This window comes from Anarhichas minor, unplaced genomic scaffold, assembly GCF_050575085.1.
Source record: "Anarhichas minor isolate MPS153535 unplaced genomic scaffold, ASM5057508v1 ptg000094l, whole genome shotgun sequence".
Taxonomy (NCBI): Eukaryota; Metazoa; Chordata; class Actinopteri; order Perciformes; family Anarhichadidae; genus Anarhichas; species Anarhichas minor.
Window position 1 is genome coordinate 7,501 of NW_027466540.1, and position 22,414 is coordinate 29,914.

General features: G+C 42.4%; 2 protein-coding genes across 2 annotated transcripts in view; one reads left to right on the forward strand and one right to left on the reverse strand.

The window, feature by feature from the left end:
* The window catches only part of tmem65 (transmembrane protein 65), an 11,523-nt gene extending 7,356 nt beyond the window's left edge, over nucleotides 1-4,167 (forward strand). Inside the window, exons 5-7 of the mRNA XM_076082387.1 lie at nucleotides 912-954; nucleotides 1,120-1,225; nucleotides 1,591-4,167. Of these exons, the coding sequence (XP_075938502.1) occupies nucleotides 912-954; nucleotides 1,120-1,225; nucleotides 1,591-1,740 (299 nt within the window). The 3' untranslated portion in view covers nucleotides 1,741-4,167. The remainder of the gene's footprint in view (nucleotides 1-911; nucleotides 955-1,119; nucleotides 1,226-1,590) is intronic.
* Nucleotides 4,168-9,133: 4,966 nt separating this feature from the next.
* The window catches only part of LOC142939164 (protein MTSS 1-like), a 41,979-nt gene continuing 28,698 nt past the window's right edge, over nucleotides 9,134-22,414 (reverse strand). Inside the window, exons 4-15 of the mRNA XM_076082384.1 lie at nucleotides 19,752-19,836; nucleotides 18,728-18,819; nucleotides 18,179-18,253; nucleotides 17,294-17,305; nucleotides 14,809-14,966; nucleotides 14,526-14,633; nucleotides 14,306-14,397; nucleotides 13,590-13,815; nucleotides 11,637-11,897; nucleotides 10,852-11,019; nucleotides 10,296-10,452; nucleotides 9,134-9,765 (exon numbers count right to left, since the gene is read on the reverse strand). Of these exons, the coding sequence (XP_075938499.1) occupies nucleotides 9,134-9,765; nucleotides 10,296-10,452; nucleotides 10,852-11,019; nucleotides 11,637-11,897; nucleotides 13,590-13,815; nucleotides 14,306-14,397; nucleotides 14,526-14,633; nucleotides 14,809-14,966; nucleotides 17,294-17,305; nucleotides 18,179-18,253; nucleotides 18,728-18,819; nucleotides 19,752-19,836 (2,066 nt within the window). The remainder of the gene's footprint in view (nucleotides 9,766-10,295; nucleotides 10,453-10,851; nucleotides 11,020-11,636; nucleotides 11,898-13,589; nucleotides 13,816-14,305; nucleotides 14,398-14,525; nucleotides 14,634-14,808; nucleotides 14,967-17,293; nucleotides 17,306-18,178; nucleotides 18,254-18,727; nucleotides 18,820-19,751; nucleotides 19,837-22,414) is intronic.

Here is a 22,414-nt window from a genome sequence, read left to right on the forward strand (position 1 = left end):
TCGACGCTCTTAGAGGAAAATGAAACGGATTGAAAGACGATGTTCTGTCAGGTTCAGATTCAGCTGGATTACAGACACTTATTTATAGATTTTAACTTCAATCGGCCGTCTTCTATTTTTCGGACACTTATCCGGGTTCAGACATCTTCCTCTCGAGACATTCCCTCAAGCATCCTTTGGGATCCTGAGGCTCCTCGAGGCCTGATGGGGTTTCTGGGTCTCCTCCCACGTGACGTTTCTCGTAAAACCCCTGAAGAGAGACGTCCTGATCAGACGTTTGATCTGCTTCATGTTCGACGTCTTAGCTCCTCAAAATATTTCTGAAAGTGACGGCGTGCTTTGAATAAACGGGTTCATACAACGTGTCTGCAGGAGAGACTTTAAAGGTGTGAAAAGCTGTTGAATAGAGCGGCGATGTGGATCCACATTATTTCACATTTTCCTCCAAAACGTACTAATTTAAGTTCTACTTGGACCTTAAGAGGAGACGCCTGAAGCACCAATATAGTTTTCCTGCACTGATCACTTTAGAGATTGATGTTTATTTACCTTCTAGAACACGTCTTCCTTCAGACTAATGGAGAGAAAACATCATAAATACACATTTAGGAGTTTATTCTACTTCTTTGTCCCTTTGATCTGTAGATTTCTCCTAAATTTACCAAAAGTTACCATTACAAAATGCCTCATTTGCATATTTAAACACAACATTTCACCAAAACTTGTAATACAAACACTACTAGTCTTACTGTCAGTAATGAACTGAAGAAGTTTCATGTTGATATCCGTTAGTTAAATCCTTTAGGTTCCCCTGAGGTTTCTCATCTAAAGACGATAAAACCACTTTAAACATTTAAAATGTAGTTCTGCGTGTTTGAGTGTTTCATCAAAGTCCTCTTTGTGTTTTGCAGCGGCGGCGTGGGGGAACCTGGTGTCAGACTTGGCCGGTCTCGGGTAAGAAGCTTCTTAAACGCTCTCTGAGGGATCTGAATTATTTTAAGTTAAATCTGTTGAAAACGGTTCCAGTTCCAGTCGCTGTTTATGCATTTTTACAGTAAATGATTGTTTATATAGTATGATTGTTATATCAGATGTAACTGCACACCTGTGTGTTTGTAGTCTTGCAGGTTATGTGGAGGCTCTGGCGTCTAAACTGGGGATGCAGGGTCCGGACCTGACGGCCAAACAGGTGGACATGTGGCAGACCAGAGTCAGCTCTCACATGGTGAGCTTTTCACTGTTTCACTCTTCTTTTGAGGCATTTCTGTGTGTTTTATTATGTTGACAGTAGAGAGGAGAGAGATGGAGTGATGTGCAGTTTAACCAGCGAAGCAGGGTCCCCAAAGTTTAGTTTGTTTGTGCCATTAACGGCTCGCCCTCAACCATGAAGCTAGACACGAAACTAGGACGTTGGCTGAAATAAAGACAGGAAAGTCTGCAGCCGGTAGAGGAAACGCATCACCTCAGACCAGAGAAGAGGGAAGAGATCGTCAGCTGAGAAATGAGTTTAATTCTACAGTCTGAGAGGAGAACAGGTGAAGGGTTTTAACTCATAACGATGATGATGCGGTTCTTCTTCTCCTCCTGCAGGGCAAAGCCATCGGAGTCACCATCGGCTGTATTCTGGGGATGTTCCCGCTGTTTTTCCTGGATGACGAGAAGGAGAAGGAGAAGAAAGAGAAGAAGGAGAAGGAGAGAGAAGCACAACTCTGCAGCGACGCTCCGTCACAGTCTTCCTAACGAGCCACACGAACACTGATGTCAACGTAAAGAAGTATTTATACGGTGTGATGTGTCTGCGTCTCAGGCAGCGTTCACACGTTCTTCAGCCTCCAAACCCTCTGAAGCTGTTTGTTATAAACCGGTGATGTTCACGAGCTCCGGCTCTCTGGTTTCTCTCACCATCTGCATCGACAGCGAGCCATCTGTTTATTCAATATGTCCTCTTTAAAGGCGGCTCGTCTTAGATCATCCATTCTTTGATATTAATCCCGTTTTCCTCCCATAAACCCGACGGTTCCGACGTTCCCGCTGTGGTTCGGTCACCTTTTTTTTACGCAACAATTTCTGTCACTTTTCCTCCGAGCAGCCGAGTGCGACACTAAAGACGTCTTCCAGGAGAAACATTTATTTAGTCTCCGTACCTTCAACTATGAATCTGTGTCTGTCTGTTGTTCACTCATCCGATCTTCTTCACACTCGCTGGGTGTTTTTGCTCGGCTGCTTTGATGAATTTGGTGCAGTTTGGACACGAGGTATTCAATGTTAATACACTTTGAATATATTAGCGAACAGTTCTCTGCGTTAACGTCACAGCCAAACTCTTCTCCACTCCCCCGCAGAACCGTTCTACTCTAAGATCAGCATCGTCTTTTCAATCCTCTAGTCTTCAGTAATGTGACGTTCAGCTGAGGCTCCCTCAAAGAGAACGAGACGCTTTAATCCTGTGTTTCCATCTCTTCTTCTGACAGAACTAATGTGTTTCTGTGAACGCTGCCTGAGAAGAGCTCTCCTGTCTCATCACCGTCAGACGACAGCTGTGCTTCAGGATTCATATGATAGAATCCACACACACACACACACACACACACACACACACACACACACACACAGAGGGGATTTGAATCCAGAATGTCCCGTCCTGACGGTAGAAACACAAACAGCACAAAGTAGAAAACTAGACGTCTCGTCCTGTAAGTAATTTAAAGAACATGAAATGTGTTTATGTTTCCTCAGCAGACACTTTATACGTTTGGAGACTTCTTCTCTAAAAACACTATTATGTTTCTCGTAACTCGAGCTGAGCAGACTTTCCAGTCGTCGGTTAGTTTCTTTTTTAACTTTTACCAAAACAAAGTATAAAGAACATGAATCATGTCCACTGCTACCTCTGAGGGAACGTGATGCGGTGCTATAATCAGACTTTTTATTTTTTTTTATAATATGCTGGAGAATGTTCTGTACGGGTGGATACACTACTTTAACACTGGAGTTCTATTTTCTGTCTTTTCTGCGTCTGTCTGCACCATCTTGTTCTTTCTCTCCTCTCACGGTCTCCTGGGTCCCGCCGTCTGTGCAATTAGTCTTTTATGTTTTTTCTTCTTCACACTTGAAGCTCCAGATGGTTTGGATTCTCGCTTCAGGTCGTTTTCAGAGACTCGAGCTCCTTCTTTGTCTCTCACACTCCAACTTTCAGCACGAATTCAAAGTGCCCACAATGCAACAAACAAGGAAGGGTTTTGCTGCTAACAAAGCACTGCGTCACATTTGATAGCACTGAAGGCATGTTTGATGTGTTATTGGTTAATACGTGAGAACATGTTTCATGCGTCGCCTCTTTAAGACAGAATGATGAGAGTCTGCTGTTAATTAGCCCACAAATGTAAAGAATAAACTAAAGTTAACTAGAGAGTTAACAAGTGTCTGTTATGAAGGAAGTAGTGGACGAGGGAACGAGGGAGTGACTTTCAGAAGCAGCCACTGGATCACACGAGCAAATCCACTTTCATCTCCTACAAACCTCCTAAAAGTTTAAAAATTGCCAAAACTTTAAAATATTGTAATCACGATTGTAATAATTATTGAGCTGTTATTGAACAGATTGTGATGGTTGTTACGAGGACGTGAAATGTTCGTCTTTAGAGGGACGAGGGACGAACCTCTGAAACGTTGAATCAATGTTTTAAGTGTTTGGACTCGACTGCAGAAGATATTTAAGTTTAACTGTAAACTGGAAGTTTTGTCTCGTTGGAAGATTCATTTACTGTGGAGGACGAGGAGCGATGCATTCTGTGGTTAATCAGAAGCAACTCATTAATAAGTAATAATAAATGATGTGTTGTGTCAGGATGCTGTTTTTGTAACATCTCATGTTTATATCACGTTGTTGTATTTTTGTTTGCCAGCATGTGGTGATCAGATTTTATGTTTTTATTTGACCTCTTCTCTTCATATTTTGCAGAATTTAATTCTCTGAAGTAGAAATAAAAATAGAAAAGAGGAGAGAGTTTGAAGCCTCTGAACAATAATGTATATCTATAATCTAAAGGAATGCTGTGCTGCCATCTTGTGGACAGTCTGGAACATGATGTGTGTGTATGGAAGGATCGATCATGTACAATGTAAAGTAACATAATAAATGTGGGAGTGTTTCCCTCTGGCTCCGCAGGTGAAGATGAAGCTCTTTGTGTCCTCCAGGTTGTTCTCCGCTGCTCTCAGGTCAGATCTTAAGTCACATTCGGTGCTGAATGCTTCTTAAAGGCTCTTTAAAAAGGCTCACAGAAGTTCTCTGAGTTTGAACCCTTTTGGTTGTTTCACATCATGAAGAACCTCTAAATAATCAGAGTAATAAAATAGAGCATCGGTATTTTCCAATTAACGAAATTGGAAAACAGTTACAACCAAAATAATCCTGAAAAACCAAAATTACCGACCAAACGTTACGTTTCTTTACCTGGTGAAACTATATTTCCCTCACGACGTCTCACAGATGGAGAGAAATAGAGAAATCATTAAGAGAAGACAAAGCACGAGCGTCTTTATTCAGATGCACATCGTCTGCTACCATTTTATTATTGAGCTCCAAACAGCTGCTGTACATAGAAATATGAGACGGTGTTCAGGACGTTGGACAGAAGAACAAGAGGAGAATAAAACCAACATTGCCTTCACTTCTAGAACCACAGACAGGCCTGTGATGGAGTATTCTGATGCCTCCTGGGTAATGAAGTCTTTAGTTTAAAGTATCCACCTGTTTAAATATGTAATAAAACCTGTCGGATGGATTCAGTGACACTTTTTTATCTGGAAAAGTTTTTCAGCAAATTAGACGGAAACATTTCTGTAACGGTTACGATGCGTTCACGGCCTGTGGGAAATTTCACTGAGTTAACGGTTCCAATATTTTACATTCATGTGCTGTTTTGATCAAATTAAGTAAAACAAAGGAAACTTTATTAGTATAGAAGCTCACAAACACTTGATCACGTAAGACGTGTTTATCATTAATGTAGTTTAAAATGTTTCCATCGGCCAAATTATTACCCAAAAAACAGGAATTATGCTCAAATTAAGACTTTATTCATTATTTTCTTCCCCATCAAAGAATATATTTATATTTATGACACAAGCAGCAACGTTTTATCTCAATTTCATTGATAAATTATGTATTTTATACAATATCAAAATCAGGATGAGGGTTTCCTGTATTTTAATGTTCCAACCTTTTTGGCAACGCACTTTAGAGGAAAAAAAAAAAAATAACTTTTTAGAAGGACATCTAACTAAACACTGAAGAGCATCATGTGCACATATTTAATTGAGAACATTTTTGGTTCTTTGAAGCATTAATACTGTATTTGCTGAGTAACTGAAATGTCCTATTTCCATTAAATGCCCCTCCAGTATCATGACACTAGGTAGTATGACTTCAGGTACTTCAATTCAATCATAATTTAGATGTTGTCCACTTTAAGAAGTGTAATTTTAATAATATTTGGGGGATTTTTGTGGAGAGAAAGTAGCTGCATCGAAGGACGATCTCCCCCAGATTCAGCACCTTTAGTGAGAATAAGATAAATAAATCCAGGGCGTCGTTGAGCACATACTGCAGGAGATTTGGCAACTTGTCTTCAAAGTAAAGTGTAAATGTTAAAGGAAAGAAACACACTGACGGCTGCTTTACTGACGGCTCAGAGACAGAAACAATAGATATCCTCCACACACACACACACACACACACACACACACACACACACACACACACACACTGAGGACCGGATCAGTGATTATAAACTGTATCTAACGTGTATAATGTGATTCATTAATAATCACTCTTCTAATGCTCGGTGTGTGTGTGTGTGTGTGTGTTGGCGTCTCACATAGTTTAACCTCACAGGCTCCAACATTCAGCTTCATATGCTTGTTATCGCATCAGCTGCTCGATTGTATTCGGTAACCTGAACTGGGAAATGAAACGGACTTCAGTCATCATACAGGCTGTCAAACTGCTGTCACACAACATATGAAACATCAATGATCTCTGCAGGGAAACACACGAGATCATCTGAAATGCATTCTGGTCCCGTAGAAGCAGAACTGAGGAAAAAACAAATCGTTCCAGTAGAAAAAAGCCGACTATTCAATCTTTAGTTTAACTAAAAATAAAATGAAAAGACAACATGCATATTAAATATATTTGTAATATGTTTTATATGCTCAACAGGACAGTTGGGAGTTTAGAAACGTGTAAAGCCACAAAATAAAATGGCTGAAAACATTTAAATGAATAAATAATGACTCGTGATGACACTCTATTAACAGTAGTTATTTAGTAGCAACAGGGAAGTTTCGTCTATTTCAGCTCGTTGCGCTAATTACCTGCAAACACCAGCTCATCGGGCTATTTGACATTTAGTAATTACACAAGCTATTACAGGCTTATATATATGTATGTGTGTCGCAGTTGTACATGAATATCAGTGCACGGCAGGTTAAGCTCGTGTTCCGCTGTGACCGTTGAACCTAAAAGAGGATTTTCAGTCGGTTTCACACAAAATAGATCTGGCGCCATAATGGAGGTCTACAGAGCTGAGATTTGTGTGGTGATGCGTCTGGTAGCATTTCATCATGCTACAGAGCTAGCTTCTGCTTCTGCACACAGCTAGTGTCCAAAATAGATCATTTTAAACAAAATATATTTATGTTAAGCTAACTAAATCAGAACAATACCTCAGTGTAAAAACACACTTTTACTTTTACTTATAATCCAGTGACAATTACTGATCATTTATCAGTTGGACAATAGTTTGTATTAATCATATGGATCGTAGTGGAGTAGAATTATAAAGTAACAGAAAATAGAGTAAATGTACTTAGTTACATTCCACCACTGGCTACTATGATGGCTTCCACTAAGAGCTGTACATTAGCTATTCTCCAAATGATTCATTTAATCTATTGGTATATATTTATATTTAGCTAATAATTAGGCAGCAAATAAGTTAGAGCTGTTCTGGTACTATGTCTTCCTATGTTACCTGAACTTGAGTATTGGCTGATACAAGTACCGAAGTTAAAGAAGTCATAACTCTTTAATATTGATTTTATATTGCCACAAAAACACATCCTTCAAACTATTTTACTTTAAGTTTCTCACCAAAAACTCAATTTTACAAGATAATATTTTGACACATTTTTTCCTTATTTCACTGAATGGATTGTGAACTTCATAACGTCATAATGTAATGCTACCTCCGTACGTTAGCGGTTAGCTCTGTTATTTAGCCAAGCAGCACTGTGCTGCCCACCAGCTGCTAACCGCTAACGTTAACTAGCGCTTCTCCGGCTGATTTCAGCTCACAATGTAGCTTCATCAGGGAAACAATAGCATGTTTAACAACAGGTGTGTTGTACTAGTTTGCACATGTGCAGTACGCGTGTTCATCCAGCATTTTAGGCTGTGAAACGTCTTTTAAATTCTGTTAAAACAACCAAATTGCACATTTAAGGGATGCGATCAGCTGTGAGCTGTAGACCTCCAACATGGCTGCCAGAGTGTTAAAAACATCGCTCTATATTGCGGACAGTTGGTGTTTGATGGCTAGTAAGCACAGATAGTTTAAGACTAAAGGAAGCTCGATCCCAGTTTATAAACCGGTTCTCTTTCCAAACAGTGTACACGTCATAGCGGTAACAGACCAATACACTGATCCACAGAACTCCAAGTAGGCTACTATAGCTAAGTATTACTACCATGGACCTGGACGTGTATGCTAACACACAGCTGCTACGTACTGTAGCTGGTAGATTAGCAACATTTTGGGACAGAAGGGTTCGTGAACCTGGAGGCCCACAAAGTTCACAACGTGTAGATGTAAGAAAAAAAATGTAGTTTCTCCTGTTTTGGATTTTCTTTTAAACATTTAAAGTGCTTTACAGAAGTGAAATGCTGTAAAAAGATCATTCAGCTAACAGCAGACTAAATCCAGCACCTTGTCGGCCTCCACAGTTCCTAAACCTCCACTGCTGGGATGTCACGGGTTTAACTGTCTGGTAAATCTAATTTAAAAGACAAAATGTTTGTTTATATTGGGGCAAAAAGAACATGCAGGTTAATCTACTGTGTGTGGTATTAATAACTAACACCACTCTTCAATATGCTAACATATACAAATACTCTTTTCAGTTTGCGTAGAAGCTCAATTTGTCTTTCTTTTATTCTCTATCGAACACCTCGTCTATGTTTTTACAGAAAGAAAAAGTTCCAGCATAATTTCAATTAGATAAGAGAATATTTGAGCCCTCAGGCTTTTGGCACCTTGAGTGGAAACGGGAGACTAAGGGATGTATGACAAACAAAACGTACAAACACGTCAAAATATAAATATGTACATACAAATCATGATTTGATCTTTTGAAAATACTCCATCAACCCTTCCAGAATCGTATCTATCTGTCATTTCTTTCCAATACGACGCATTAATCTAAGAAGTCGCTGCTATGACTTGTTCGACAACGATGTTCTGTTCTTTTTTGTGCTGAAGTTGCCCAGCGTAACTGATGTCGGATCAGCACCAGTGTTAAGAAACCTCCAGTTAGTCAAAGAGCAATACTGACGGTTTCTTTTTAAAGAGAGAAGTGCTTTTAATTCTTTGCCGGAACAAGTCGATCGATGCTTTACGAAGGTCTAGATTGTTGTTGGATGAAATCTGAATCGAGACGAGAAACTTCTACTTTACCAACATTAGTTTCTTTCAGTTCAGAAAAGAGATTTTTAAACTATGTGTGTACTCGCTGAACTCTCTCAAACTGTTCTCAAAACCGCAAATAAAGGGGTTGTCATCCCTCGTTTGAACTATTTCTCTTTGGCCAAAAGATAAAGGTGATGGTGCCAAGTTTCTCAGCAAATTCAGCATTTCTATAACTTAAATGCAAAGTTTTGTTAGCTAATTTCTAAACTGATCCTCGATCAGAGTCTCTGGGCAACTTCCTCCAAACCTCGGCATCCATTTGATGCCAAAGCTCCAATTTGCGTTAACTTGTTAAATAACCATTTTGTGTCCCTTCAAGAGCATATTTGCTGATATGCAGACAGGGACGCAAAATGGCTCAAGTCAAGCCGACCCGTGTCGTCTCAGTGAATACACGGCGCTGATCGGTCATTGGTCGACGTCTTCTTGAGCCTGACGCCTCGTCGGATAGCCACCAGAAAATCCTCCACCTCGCATAATTCCGATTCCTCCAGGAGCTCCGGGAGAGGCCGGCGCTCCCACTCTGACACCCGACTGCCGGGCTGCGGTGGCGGGGTGGGAGGATCCGACCCCTGGCTCGGGTGCTGGGTCTCCCACGGGACGGATCTCGGTGACAGAGGGGTGGTGGCGGGGCTGAGCGGGGTTCGCGATGCGTTGCCGTCCTCCGATGCCGCCCTGCTGGGGAAACCCGGATGTTCAGGCACAGTGGGGGTCTTGACTGGGATCATGGGGGGCTTGATTGGTATGGGGCCCAAGCTAAGGCCCCCAGAGGGCCGTCGCAGGTTGGGTTTGGAGGATGGCGTCCGTCGGATGGTGGCGACTCCCGGGGTGATTATGGCAGCGGGGTTGGAGGGCAGCCCGGCAGTGGAGGCCGGGCGCTTGGACTGGAACATGCGGCGGTACGACTGACTGATGTCGCTGTTTCTGGGGATGGTGCAGGATTTATCAAAGTCTGACGTCTGCTGATGCTCGCCTTCGTGATCCGCTCCCACCGAGTAGTAGTCACAGTCTGATACTGGAGGGAACAGAGAACAATCTAATCACACGACTAGTGACACAGAATGACTCGCAGGCAACCTCAGCTCAATACTCACCTTTATATTATCTCTAAAGAGTATTGAGTTGAATCTAATCTCTCTTCCTCCTTCTTTTGCTCTCTCTCCAGGGTCTTAAAGTATTCGTACACGTATTTTCCGAGCTTATTTTCAATGTGTATATTTGTTCAAAGAGGTTTTGCAGCTAAAGTTTGCATCAATGAATGATTGCGTAGGTGCCTTGTGGGATGTGTGTCGTTAATATGTGGAAGACGAGCTAACCGACTGCTGCTTGATAACGTCGTGCCAAGGTCCTTCGTTATAACACATTATTATGACTGTTATGACACACTATGTCATAAAAATGTCAAAGTAGTCATACACTTACGCCCACCACACTATGTACCGTTACAAAATTAAATCATTTTGTATATATTAAGACACTGAAATAAAAAAATGTAATGAAAGCATGACTGTGTGTGTGTGTGTGTGTGTGTGTGTGTGTGTGTACCTTGTGAGGGGATGGTGTCCTCTGAGCAGCAGGGTGTGTTGGTCTGGCTGCTGTAGCCACTTGATCCCTGCAGTGAGTCTCTGCTGGAGCCGTGGATGTCCAAGCGGAGGCCTCGGGCCAGCGCCCGGGCCAGCTCCTCATGGGTCTCCCTGTCCTCCTGCAGGGGGTCAACCAGCGCACACACACACACACACACACACACACACAGGTTGACTTAGTTGTGTATTCTTTGATTCACTAATTAAACAGCTAAACATCTGATATGTCACTTCAGAATCAGACACTGTTTATTGCCAAGTATGTTACACTTGGCTTGGTGATTGGTGCGTGACAATAAACACAGTGCAATAGTGAAAAACATAATTAAAAAATAGAAAATAGGAAAATGTGATAAAAAAATGTGATAAAAAAATAAAGAGACAAGTAAAACAGGTATGTTGTTATTAAAGTGTCAAGTTGTGTATAATCCCTTTACGGTCAGAATTTACACATTTCCAAGTTTCTTTCCAATTAAAGCTGCAGTAAGTCATGTGACCCAATACGACCACCGTCTGACCTTGTGTGATGTCACAGCGTGGTTTCCTTTCACCCCCTGTGGCTCCTCCCCTGTCGTGGTGAGGTCAGCGCCGTGGTGGCTGCTGGGATCTGTAGTCTCTCTCCTGTCCCTGCTCCTCTTCAGGGTGTTGACCATCGACTGGTCGTAAGGTCCTGGTTTGGCCCAGTCCTGCACACAAAGACAGTAAAGAATCACACTTTGCTGCTTCTAGTTACACTTTGTGTTGTTTGACTGTTTGGCTTTTGCAACTTTTGTAGCAAATTTGTAATTAAATTTGTAATTAGCTTTTACAATTTTATTAAGAAACACAGTCAAATTAAAGTTGTTGTGGAAAACATTTTGGAGATAAAGTATTGTTTTTGACAATGATTTGACTAATTAATTAAAAACATAATAATATTTACAAATGTGTTGGATATTTAAATGATAATTTACTGTAAATCTTTGTTAAAATTAGGATTCAACTCATTTTCTGTCAGTTCAACTTCTTTTTACAGACCACATATCAGTCCAAACCCGTTTAGAGAAGCAACAATGATGAATTTAGGACAATGAAGTCCATTGTCATCACAGTAGAGAGCAAAGCTTTCTGTAAAGGGATGTTAGTGTTGTTTCAAAGTTCTGCTTCCATGAAACAAAACAGCATTTTGGGGAAATGTCTCCTTGAAGTGTTTGATTTTAAAGTGAGCAAAGGAATAAAATACAGTTGAAAAGAAGAAAGCAAAAGATGAAAGGACAAAAAGAGAGGTGAAGGACGAGGACATGAGGGAGAATGAGGATCAAACCTTCCAGGACGGGACTCTGGATGTCGGGCTCATTCCGAGCCCGGAGGGGCTGAGAGGCAGGAGCTCTGCCGATTGGCCGGAGCCTGAACGGGACCACGGCCACGTGGGAGAGACAGACGAATAGGAGGGCGAGGAGATGGGTGAGGTGGTGGTGGAGGAGGAGGAGGAGGTGAAGTATGGAGGGTGGAGGTGGGTGTCCTGGGCCTGCAGCGCCGCCCCGTGCAGACAGAGGGCAGCGTGATGGTCGAAACCATTTGACAACTGAAGGTGAGTGGATGGAGGGAGAAAAACAATTCAAGAAATCAAAAGATGACGGTTATGACTGTTGAGGAGGTGAAAACATACATGGAGCAGGAGGAGCTCAGATATATTGCTCACTATTATTGAGTGTGATTTATATGTTTGTATCAGCTTCTGTGTTTGTGTGTGTTTTCACGTGTAGACGTTCACCTGTTGCAGCCCAGATTGGGGCTCGTTGTGTGAGGGTGAGGAAGAGGAGGAAGAGGAAGGCTCCTCAGATAAAGGAGAGACACACGACTGCAGCAGAGCCATGCAAAGCACGCGCACACACACACACACACACACACACACACACACACACAGAGAGAGCCAGCGGCGCAGAGAAAAAGAGACAGAAGAAGAGCAGAAGCACGACACAGGTTAGTAAATAAAAACACGGAATCTCAGCGAATCAGCAAAGTGAACAAACAGCTCAAAGAAGAAGAGATGCATGAAGCAGCTTCAGCAGGCGGAATGAGAAGATAGAGGCTTCGATAACTGCACAGAATATAAATCATAAATAATATACTGAAAATCCAGTCAGTTATCATTCAGTCAAACACGTCGTTCTTTCCACATTTTTGTGAGTATTTCATGAGATTTTAAAGCTACTACAACGAATGTTCATCTTGTGTTGATTCTGGCGGTCCCTGTGGACAACAGTGGTAGTGTTCCCGAACACCAGAGTCCCTTTAGGAAACCTCCTATTTTACAGTCCTGGCAGTCCTGGTTCCAATCCAAATAGGTCAACACGGTGACGTTAAGCAGCTGCTTCCCTCAAGATAAAACATGAAATCTTCAGGTTATAATTTTTTGTTAAAGGGATAGTTCACCCCAAAATCTAAAATACATATTGTCCCTCTCACCTTTAGTTCTATTTATCAATCTAGTTAGTTTTAGTGTGAGTTGTCTAGTGTTGGAGATGTCTGCCTTCGCTCCAATGTGATGGGACGAGATGTTACTCGGCTTGTGGTGTTTAAAGCGTCAAAAAATAACATTTGAAAAAAATCAACAGTAAAGTCTCCTTCCAGGAATCATGACTCAAGATAATCCACAGTATGTACATCTTACTTATATACGTTTTATTTATCATAATGTATCAAATAATGGCATAAAGTAGACTTTTTAATTAACATCTTGGAATTGAAAATCTTAATAACAAAAACAAATATTTATAATAATATAATAATAATAATTGCCAACAGCCAGAAAATTAATCAGAAGCTTTTTTGATAATTGGTTAATTGTTTCATTAATTTATTTACCAAAATAAACCAAACTCTTTTCTGGTTCCAACTTCTCCAGTGTGAGGATTTGTTTTATTTCTTTGTAAACTGAATATCTGAGTTATGGACTGCTGGTCGGTCAAAACAGGACATTTAAAAGTGTCACCAAGGACGCAGTGAAACTGTGATATTCATTTTATAAATGGACAAATTCATCAATAATAGAAATAACTGATTTGTTCTAGAACTGATTTTAAGTGACTCTGTTTTCTGTTCCCGTGAATCTCTGCTTATGAAACCCTGTAGGCGATAAGTGAACATCGTCTGCTGCTGGCGTGACTCAGCAAACACACACACACACACACACACACACACACACACACACACACACACAGTATCCTTGCAACCTGGAGGGCTTTTCCGACTGCCTCGGTGTCTCTTTCCTCACCTGTGAGGTTTCCGGGGGCATGGGTGAGGGGGATTTGGACTGGAAGGCGTCCTGGGAGATGAAGCCGGAGTCGTGGGAGGAGATCGAAGAGAGGCGGGCCGGTGCCTGCTGGGGGAGCACCGAGGAGGAGGAGGACGAGGAGGCGCGGTAGCGGAAGTGGGAGGTGGGGGAGTGACAGTGAGAGCCGCTGGAGCGAGAGTCGCTGCTGTTCACGCTGTTCAGACTGCTGCAGGACGGAGAGGGGAGGAGATAGGAGGGGAGGGAAAGAGAGGAGAGGAGAGGAGAGGAGAGAGGAGGAGAGGGAAGGAGAGGAGAGGAGAGGAGAGGAGAGGAGAGGAGAGGGAAGGAGAGGAGAGGGATGAAATGGGAGTCAAGTTAACGAAGAAAGTATTGGAATAGTTCAACACCTTGATGACATATCTGGACTGTCAGACTGTTTGACTTACTGACTAGATCTTCACACTGACCGTCTAGTCACTGAATAACAATCCTGATCACAACTCCACAAGCTTGAAAAGAAAAGTATCAGCTGCAACTCTTCCTTCCCTCTTCATACTAATACAACAGAAAATACATCTAAACGCACAGAGCTGCAGTTCCCCCTTTGGACCACAGGGAGGCAGCAGAGTACAAGCTGGGTAACAGATGAGCCGCGTCAGCGTATTGGGGGAGGTCTGTCAGGATAACAGGTAGTATCTGTGGACATGGAAACCAACCTGCACATGCTCGACTTCCTGGAGGTGCTCGGCGACGAGGGCGGAGTTTGGTAGGACCAGGTGCACTCGGAGCCCTTCAGGTCTACGATGACCTGCAGAGAGAGACGGAAAGAGGAGACCTCAGGGAAACGAACCTCCGTCAGCAGAACCTCTGCAGCGTGTGAACAGCCGCCCGTCTCCTGGATCAGAGGACCGGGTTCATCTGTTCAGATGGTCCTACCTGCTCGCTGGAGGCCGGCAGCTTGTGCGGGTCCATAGTTAGAGCCTTCAAGTCGTCGTTCAGAGTCTGGAGGTGAGTGATCTCCCCCAGCATGGACATCTCCTCCTCCTGACGACACACAAACACATCGACCGGCTCAGAACTCTGCAACAAAACGCTGCTGACCTGCATTAAAACTTAATAAAAAGACACCCCTCAGGTCTGCAGGGTGATACTTTCAACGTCACAGCTGCTGTTTTTTTATTGGTTCTTATAAAACCAGTGGTTTGGATGTGAGACTGACCACGACAGGCTTCAGCATGGAGACGAAGCAGCAGAAGCGACTCCTCTCCTCCACCAGGGCCTTCCTCACCGCCTGCTTCTCCGTGTCCTCCAGCAGCAGGTATTTATCGCTGACCTCCTGCATGGCACTGTCCAGCTGAGGCTGGAGGTCCCCGCGGCCTGGAGACACAAACACACACACACACTTATAATCACATGTTCTGGAGCAGAACATCAAAATCCAAATATGAGAAGAGCAGGCAGAAAGGAGAAACCTGTGAAATCTAATATCTTAAACACAACTTGCGTTCCGGAGAGAACATCCTGTTCTGAGACTACAAACACAACCGATCGCTTCAAAACAATAGTTAGAGCTTCTCACAAACCTTAAAACCCACAATTAAAAGAATTGAAGGAGTTTTCTCTCCAACGCCTGCGAAAAACAACCGCCGGCATCCAGCGAACACACACCAAACATTATTAGTGGGCTCATTATCATCTGCAGACATTTGATTACAAAATACAAAATCATATGCAGAGATGTGAAGTAAGAGGATCATGTTGTATGTTTAACAATGATCAAATGTTTTAACTATTTGTTCTCTTTGATACATTCCCTCTAAAGGACAAGTCTGTTTTTTCTATATTCTTCAATAAACTGTCAACAAAGACCACAAAAACTCAGTCACAAAATGTCTTTTACACGATTCCACAGAGCTAGAAATAAATCAACGATCATTCTGTAAACTCCTCGTCTATTCTTCAGCACAGACACAAACATATAATTAAAGTCCTTAATTCCTCCAGTGAGATACGAGGCCAAGCTCAGCGGTTTACTCCAATTACACACAGACGTCTTCTTGTTCACGAGGTTATTAGGAAATCAGATGACTGCTGAAAGCCGACTCGGCTACTTCAGAGTAAATAAAAGCAGCTTTTCTTTAATGTCTCTCTTCATCTTCAATCACATTCAGAGGGATTACAAAGGGAACTCCTCCCTCCATCACTCTCCTTTCACACTCGTTCCAACTCAGCAGAGGTTTCCCCTTCATTTTTTCCTTCCTCCCTCTCTCTTTCTCGCTCTCTCTCTCTCTCTCTCTCATTACATTAATTTCATTCCAATTCAAGTTCAATCACAAGTTATATTTCCCTCTTCTCTGAATCTCTCCATTCTGCTGCAGAGGGAGTTTTCTCGTGTCGTAATAACAAGGCTGGAAAGTCTCGACCACATCTGAGGTTCCTCTGGGGTCGATCCTAGGTCCTGTTTACTTTGTCTTAGAAACGCTGGAAGCCACCGAGTGTCGGCCCGAACAACAAGCTCTTGTTTCTGCTCATCATAAGTCTCGTTTTAATGCGATGAATCAGACTCGGAACTATTTGTTCTGAAAGCAGACGACTTGTTTTGGTGTTTCGTTACGTTTCTTTGCAGCTAAGTGAGGAGAGAAGCATCAACTCTCATCACTCTAACTGTGATACATACATGTGATGTATTTCAGGCTTTTTTAAAGTTATTATTCTGTGTTACAACATGTTGTGATATCCTACTGTATCTGATGTTACACACTAGCCTGTCATGCTATGCTAAGCTATTCAACAACATATCTGCTGTGAGCGGTTATGTTATGCTGTTATACCGCAGCTTAACAGAAGATTACATAACAGTATCAATCTAAATGTTAGTACAGCGAGACTGTACTTTGAGCTAACATGCTAATGCTAAAGCAGGTGTAATGTTGAACATGATCACCATCTTAGTTTAGCTGTTAGTACGCTTGCTAATTAGCAGCAAACATGGAGTCACAGGAGTAAATGGTCTGGATGCAGTCTCACTTATTTATGTATTTACTTTTTATAAAATGTCATATTTTGTCTTTAGTTCAAGCTTTTCTAAAATTAAGGTTTTCTGCATTTTGCTGTTTTATATTATCGTAAACAGTTGAAAAACAACATTGATATATATTTGTGGTAAAGATAATATGATTAGCTGAGTCATGTTATTCCAGTCGGTTACCCTGCTGTGTTTTGTCGTGGTTGAATTGCGTGACATGAAACCAGCTCTTTCCTTGAAGACTCTCATTTAGCTCGACTCCGATCTTTTGTTGTGTTCGCGGCTTCGGTTTTTGTGAGTCACACAAACATCTAAACCACGTGGGAACATATTTCAGCCGACCAAAGAGAGATGGATGTGAATTTAGGAAACACGGAGCACGAGAAGCTGTCAGAGAGACGGGAAGTGTTTTCTGACTGCAGCAAACAAAACATTCTGTCTCGTAATCTCCCTGTTGACACATCTGCTCTCCTCCACCTGCTACATTAATGTCAAAACCAGTCACAGTTATTTATTATTATTCGTATTATTATTATTATTGCCACATTAAAACCAAACTAGACTAAAGACATGGGGGGATTGTTCTGAAGGACAAAAAGATGAGTTGTCGGTAGATAATAAAGTAATCCTGTGTCTTTTTGTGGATATATAATAGACAAGAAGTAAGAAAACGACTTACCAAATACATCAGCTGGACAGATGGACAGAGCAGTGCATGATGGGACATCACAGGATGAGAAGGAGGCAGATAAAAAACAAAAAAAACATTGACTTTTCTTCAGAGGTGGAAAAAGTACTTTGACCTTAAAAGTAGTACTAATACTACAAAAGTAATGGATTCAGATTTGTACTCCAGTAAAAGTATCAGCATCATAATACACTTAAAGTACCAAAGGTATAAATACTCATTATACAGGATAATATATACTATATTACTGGATTATAATTAGCTTCCTGTGAGGAGCTGCTGACAGCTAGGGGGCGTGGCTTAGACTGCAGCTCCTAAAGAAGTTAGCGTAGCTGCTGCGTTAGCATCAGTTATATCAGAACTGGAGAGTTTTTCTTCATATAAAGAAGAGAAATATTTGTCTTGATGAGAAAAGCGTTTTTCTCCCGACGGGCTTCGGTTAGAGTTCGATTGACAGATCATCCAAAAACCAACAAGTAGTTTATTTTACAAACACTTTCCAGTGACGGATTCTTCGGTGATTCTGTGATCTGGTGACATCTAGACTAGTTTTAATGAGCTCATCCTTAATGAACCTCTTCTGAGCAGATGTCTTATAGAAGCATTGAATCATGGGAAAAATATATTGTATATCTAAGTTTGGATGACAGGGATCGCCTTCATGTTACATGACTTTAATACCACGACTGAAGTAGTTATGAACACCACAATAACACCACTGCTCATCTAAACATGACTCACTCATACCGAACCATTCCCATTCTTTCCAACTCTTTGATGACAGTTTGTTATTACAAACGTCAACGTGATGTTGAGTGTTTGTGCAACTTGATAATAATCTCTCAGAAGTGATCAAAGCAGGAAGAGAAAGCAAACCTTTCTTTGCTTTCTTCTGCAGCTTCAGAGTGTCTGAAGATCTCTTCTTGATCTCCTGACGGGCCTTCTTGTACTCTGTAGAGAAACACACGCGCGCGCACACACACACACACACACACACACACACACACACACACACACACACACACGTAGAGATGGATGAACACACAGTGTGAGGTGTGCAAAGAAACATGTTTTATGGTTAGATATGCAGACATATGAAAATATAGAGAGTCAATGACCAGCACACAGATGTATAAACCGCATGGTGTCTGCTTTCACTTGTTGTCTGTGTACTCTGCGTCGTGTACTCGGCGTTGTTTACTCTGCGTCGTGTACTCGGCGTTGTTTACTCGGCGTCGTGTACTCGGTGTCGTGTACTCGGCGTCGTTTACTCGGCGTCGTGTACTCGGTGTTGTGTACTCGGCGTCGTGTACTCGGTGTCGTGTACTCGGCGTTGTGTACTCGGTGTCGTGTACTAGGTGTCGTGTACTAGGTGTTGTGTACTCGGTGTTGTGTACTCGGTGTCGTGTACACGGTGTTGTGTACCTTTGGCGTGGTCTTTGTCCAGAGTGTTGGCGACTCTCTTCCAGTCCTCCGTCTGGTCCTGTAGAGGGTTGATCAGACAGTCCAGAAACACCCTGCCAACACACACATACACACACGGTCAGAAAACACAAGTCCACATAATCCGCTTCATAATCCAAAATGTAAAAGAAATATAGACCAAAATGTAGCCGGACTGACTATCTACTTACTTATTCTTTCACCCCCTTTTTTTCATAATTTTTATTTATTTATTTTAATAGTAAATAATGTATACAAATAATATTGATAGCTATAATTATTATTATTATTTTAAAATATATTATTAATTATTTTTTAAATGTTTAAATGTAATAAGTCATTATAAAACAAACTTTTGAAACTGGTCCAGTATTGACGTCAATGTACGTCCAATAAAAGTGATTGTTTCTGCCACTAAAAGTCTCAGATTGTTATTATAAGAGTCTGACAATATCATGGAAAGAACCCTACAGATAAATAAAATGTATCAAGTATTAATTAAAGAAAACTAAAAGTATTATTACACCTTCATTTTAATAAGGTTCCACTCTTGAATCCCAAAAATGAGTTACCGACTCAGCTGGAGCTCTCATCTTCTCATTTCAGCCTGACCGACTCTCTCCCATCGTACTGGGAGAGTTAATGGACTCATGCAGAGAAAGGGAGATGAGGAGGAGGAGGAGGAGGAGGAGGAGGAGGAGGATGATCGAGTTGGGTTTAGGAGCAGACAAGGTAAATGAAAGAAAAGGTGAAGAAGAGGTGAAAGAAAAAGGAGGCCATGATAATGTGGTTAGACAGAAGCAAAGACTGAACGAGATGGAGGATGGGGAGCGAGCTGAGCGAGCGAGATGGAGGATGGGAAGCTGACGCAGGAGGAAGAGGAGGAGCTGGATGCCGTGAAGAGCTGGGAGGAGATGCTACACCTGTTCAACACACACACACACACACACACACACACACACACACACACACACACACACACACACACACACGCAGATCTACTCACATGGAGAACTGGCGGAGTTTGGCCTCGATGCTGCGGTGCCTCATGCACATCCTGGTGAGGGCTGAACCGATGTCTCTGGTGCCTCCTGAAAGCAGACGCAGAGACACAATCTGTCAAAATGTGGCTGCAGAAGATCTTTAAAAAACGTGTAAAAGAGCTGCAACGATAAATTAATCCACAGAAAAATAATCGCCAAATATCTTGATAATCAATTACTCATTTAAGTAATTTTTCATGCACAAATGCCAGAAACATGCTGTTTTCAGCCTCTAAAATATGGAGATTTCTAAATGTAATGGTAGATGGAGTGTACTTGTATCGCGCCTTTGTAGTCTTCCGACTATTCAAAGCGCTTTGACGCTGCATGTCATCATTCACCCATTTACACACTGATGGCCACCATGCAAGGTGCCCCCTCCCCATCAGGACCAACTTATCTTTCACACCAACATCCATACACCGTAGGCACAACCTTTGACCTTTGGGAGCGATTCGGGGTTAAGTGTCTTGCCCAAGGACACATCGCCATGGACTGGAGGAGCCAGGAATCAAACTGTCGATCTTCTAATTGAAGGCCGACCCGCTCGGCTCTGAGCCTCTGAGCAGAAAGCCACTCGTGATCAAATCTGTGACTTTGGCTGCAGCTGACAGAAGAAAACAGAAAACAAAAGGTTTGACAACCTTCTGTTGAAGTAGAGAAGTCAGGGGTCAGAGGTCGCCTCCACAACAGCAGCCCTTTGCGGCTGATAGCGACTTGTCCTGAGTGTGTCCCTTGCTCAAGGACACTCCAGCAGAGAGCTGATTGTCAGTGCAGCAGAAGCTCTACGGGCACCCGGAGGGGCCAGATGGTCGTCCTCTCTCTCCCCCCCGACAGAGCACTCCCTCCTGGGGAAAAGTTCAGCAGACCTCAGCCTGGAGCTCTCCAACGTCACCAACTGTCCGTGTCGGTACACACATCTAAACTTTATACGAATACTAAAGTACAAATACACCTTCAACATTTATAAGCTTTGTTTTGGATTTTGTACATTTTATAACTAATATCTGACAGTTCGTCCTATTTTATCAATATCTTATGTTGATAAACTCAGTTTCTCTTTAAGGTCTTTTACTTTTTCGTCCAGGGAGTGTATAATGTCAATGAAGGGTCCCCATGAGTATAGTATACAAGTGACTGTGTGTGTGTGTGTGTGTGTGTGTCTGGGGTGGGGTAGTGAGCACTGCATTGCACCACTGACACCTCTTCCTCTCCTCTGCTCTTCCCTTTCTCCACATGTCCTCTTCCTCTTCCTCGCTCTCTCTGTCCCACACATCTTCCTCTCTGTTTTTCCACCTGGAAGCCTTAAAAAGGGGCAGAAACTAAGAGAAAGCCTTTCCTCTCAGCACGAAGAGACTATAAACTAAGACGGATTTAATATTTAACTACATTATGTATTACTATGTGGGCAGGATGTGTCGTTTAAAGGCTTTTTAATCGAGGACAAAAACTAAATAACAACAAAAATGTATTCTCTTAATCTTGTCGTCATTTTACTTCCTTGTTGGACATTCCTGTTTACCGTCTTGGGGAAACCAGCGGATCACGTGCAACACATCCGTTTGTTGTTGTTGTGGTGTTGACATCAACAGGTGCAAATGATGTTAATGATGTAAATTAAAGGAGACATGAAGTTCATGCTTGTATGTTGGGTTTCTACTAGAACATCTTTTACACGCTTTAACGTCTGAAAAACAGATTATTTCTCACATCATGCCGAACTGAATACACCTGTAGTTACCTGCTACATTTTAGTGCCTGTCTCTTTAAGAGCCCCCCCCCCCCCCCCCCATTCCAATGAGCCTGCATGTGACACAGGAAGGGAGTCGCATGTGATTGGCTTGTTGCATCACATGTTTTCTGATCTGGACTGTCTTCATTGTAACTGACTACTGTAACAGAAATACAGTAACAATGGTGTAAATACTTCTACAGTGATCTTTATACATTTATGTTCTCAGAGGGATATCTTGGGAATGTATCTGAGTTTTCTGACCCTGAATCTGTGCCCAGTACGCTGTGTGTCGCTCAGTAATGCAGCCATGCTGCAACCTGTTCTTCAGAAGAACATCTGCACACCATCTCTCTCTCCAGCATCTTCCCACATCCTCCTCCTCTCTTCCTCTCTCCTCCTCCTCCTCTCTTCCCCTCCTCCTCCTCTCTTCCTCTCTCCTCCTCCTCTCTCTTCTTCTCTCTCTCTGCTCCCATCGCGTCTCAGTGTAAACGTAGCAAAACATATGTGTTTTCAAATGGAAGCGGAGTCGTGTGGACATGGCATTAGACCGCCGACCCCTCTCTCTCTCTCCGTTACCGCACCCTTTTCCCCCTCCCTCTTCCTGCTCTCTTCTCACCTTCGGACGAGGCGCTACATCCTCTCTTCTCACCTCGTCTCCTTCTCTCTGCTGCGCTCGTCTGAGAAACAAGGTGTTATGCTTCTAAATCAGTGCAGCCTGACTCCCCAGCAGCCAGCGGGGCCATGTGAAACACGCTGCAGGCCAAACGTTAACTCACCGCGTCACCGCAGAGCTCCGGTGTGATTTCAACAGGCTGACATTACTCAGAATGTCTGTGTTTATGTTGGTGCTCAGAGAATGTGCTCTGGAGAAGCAGACATGAGTCAAAGATG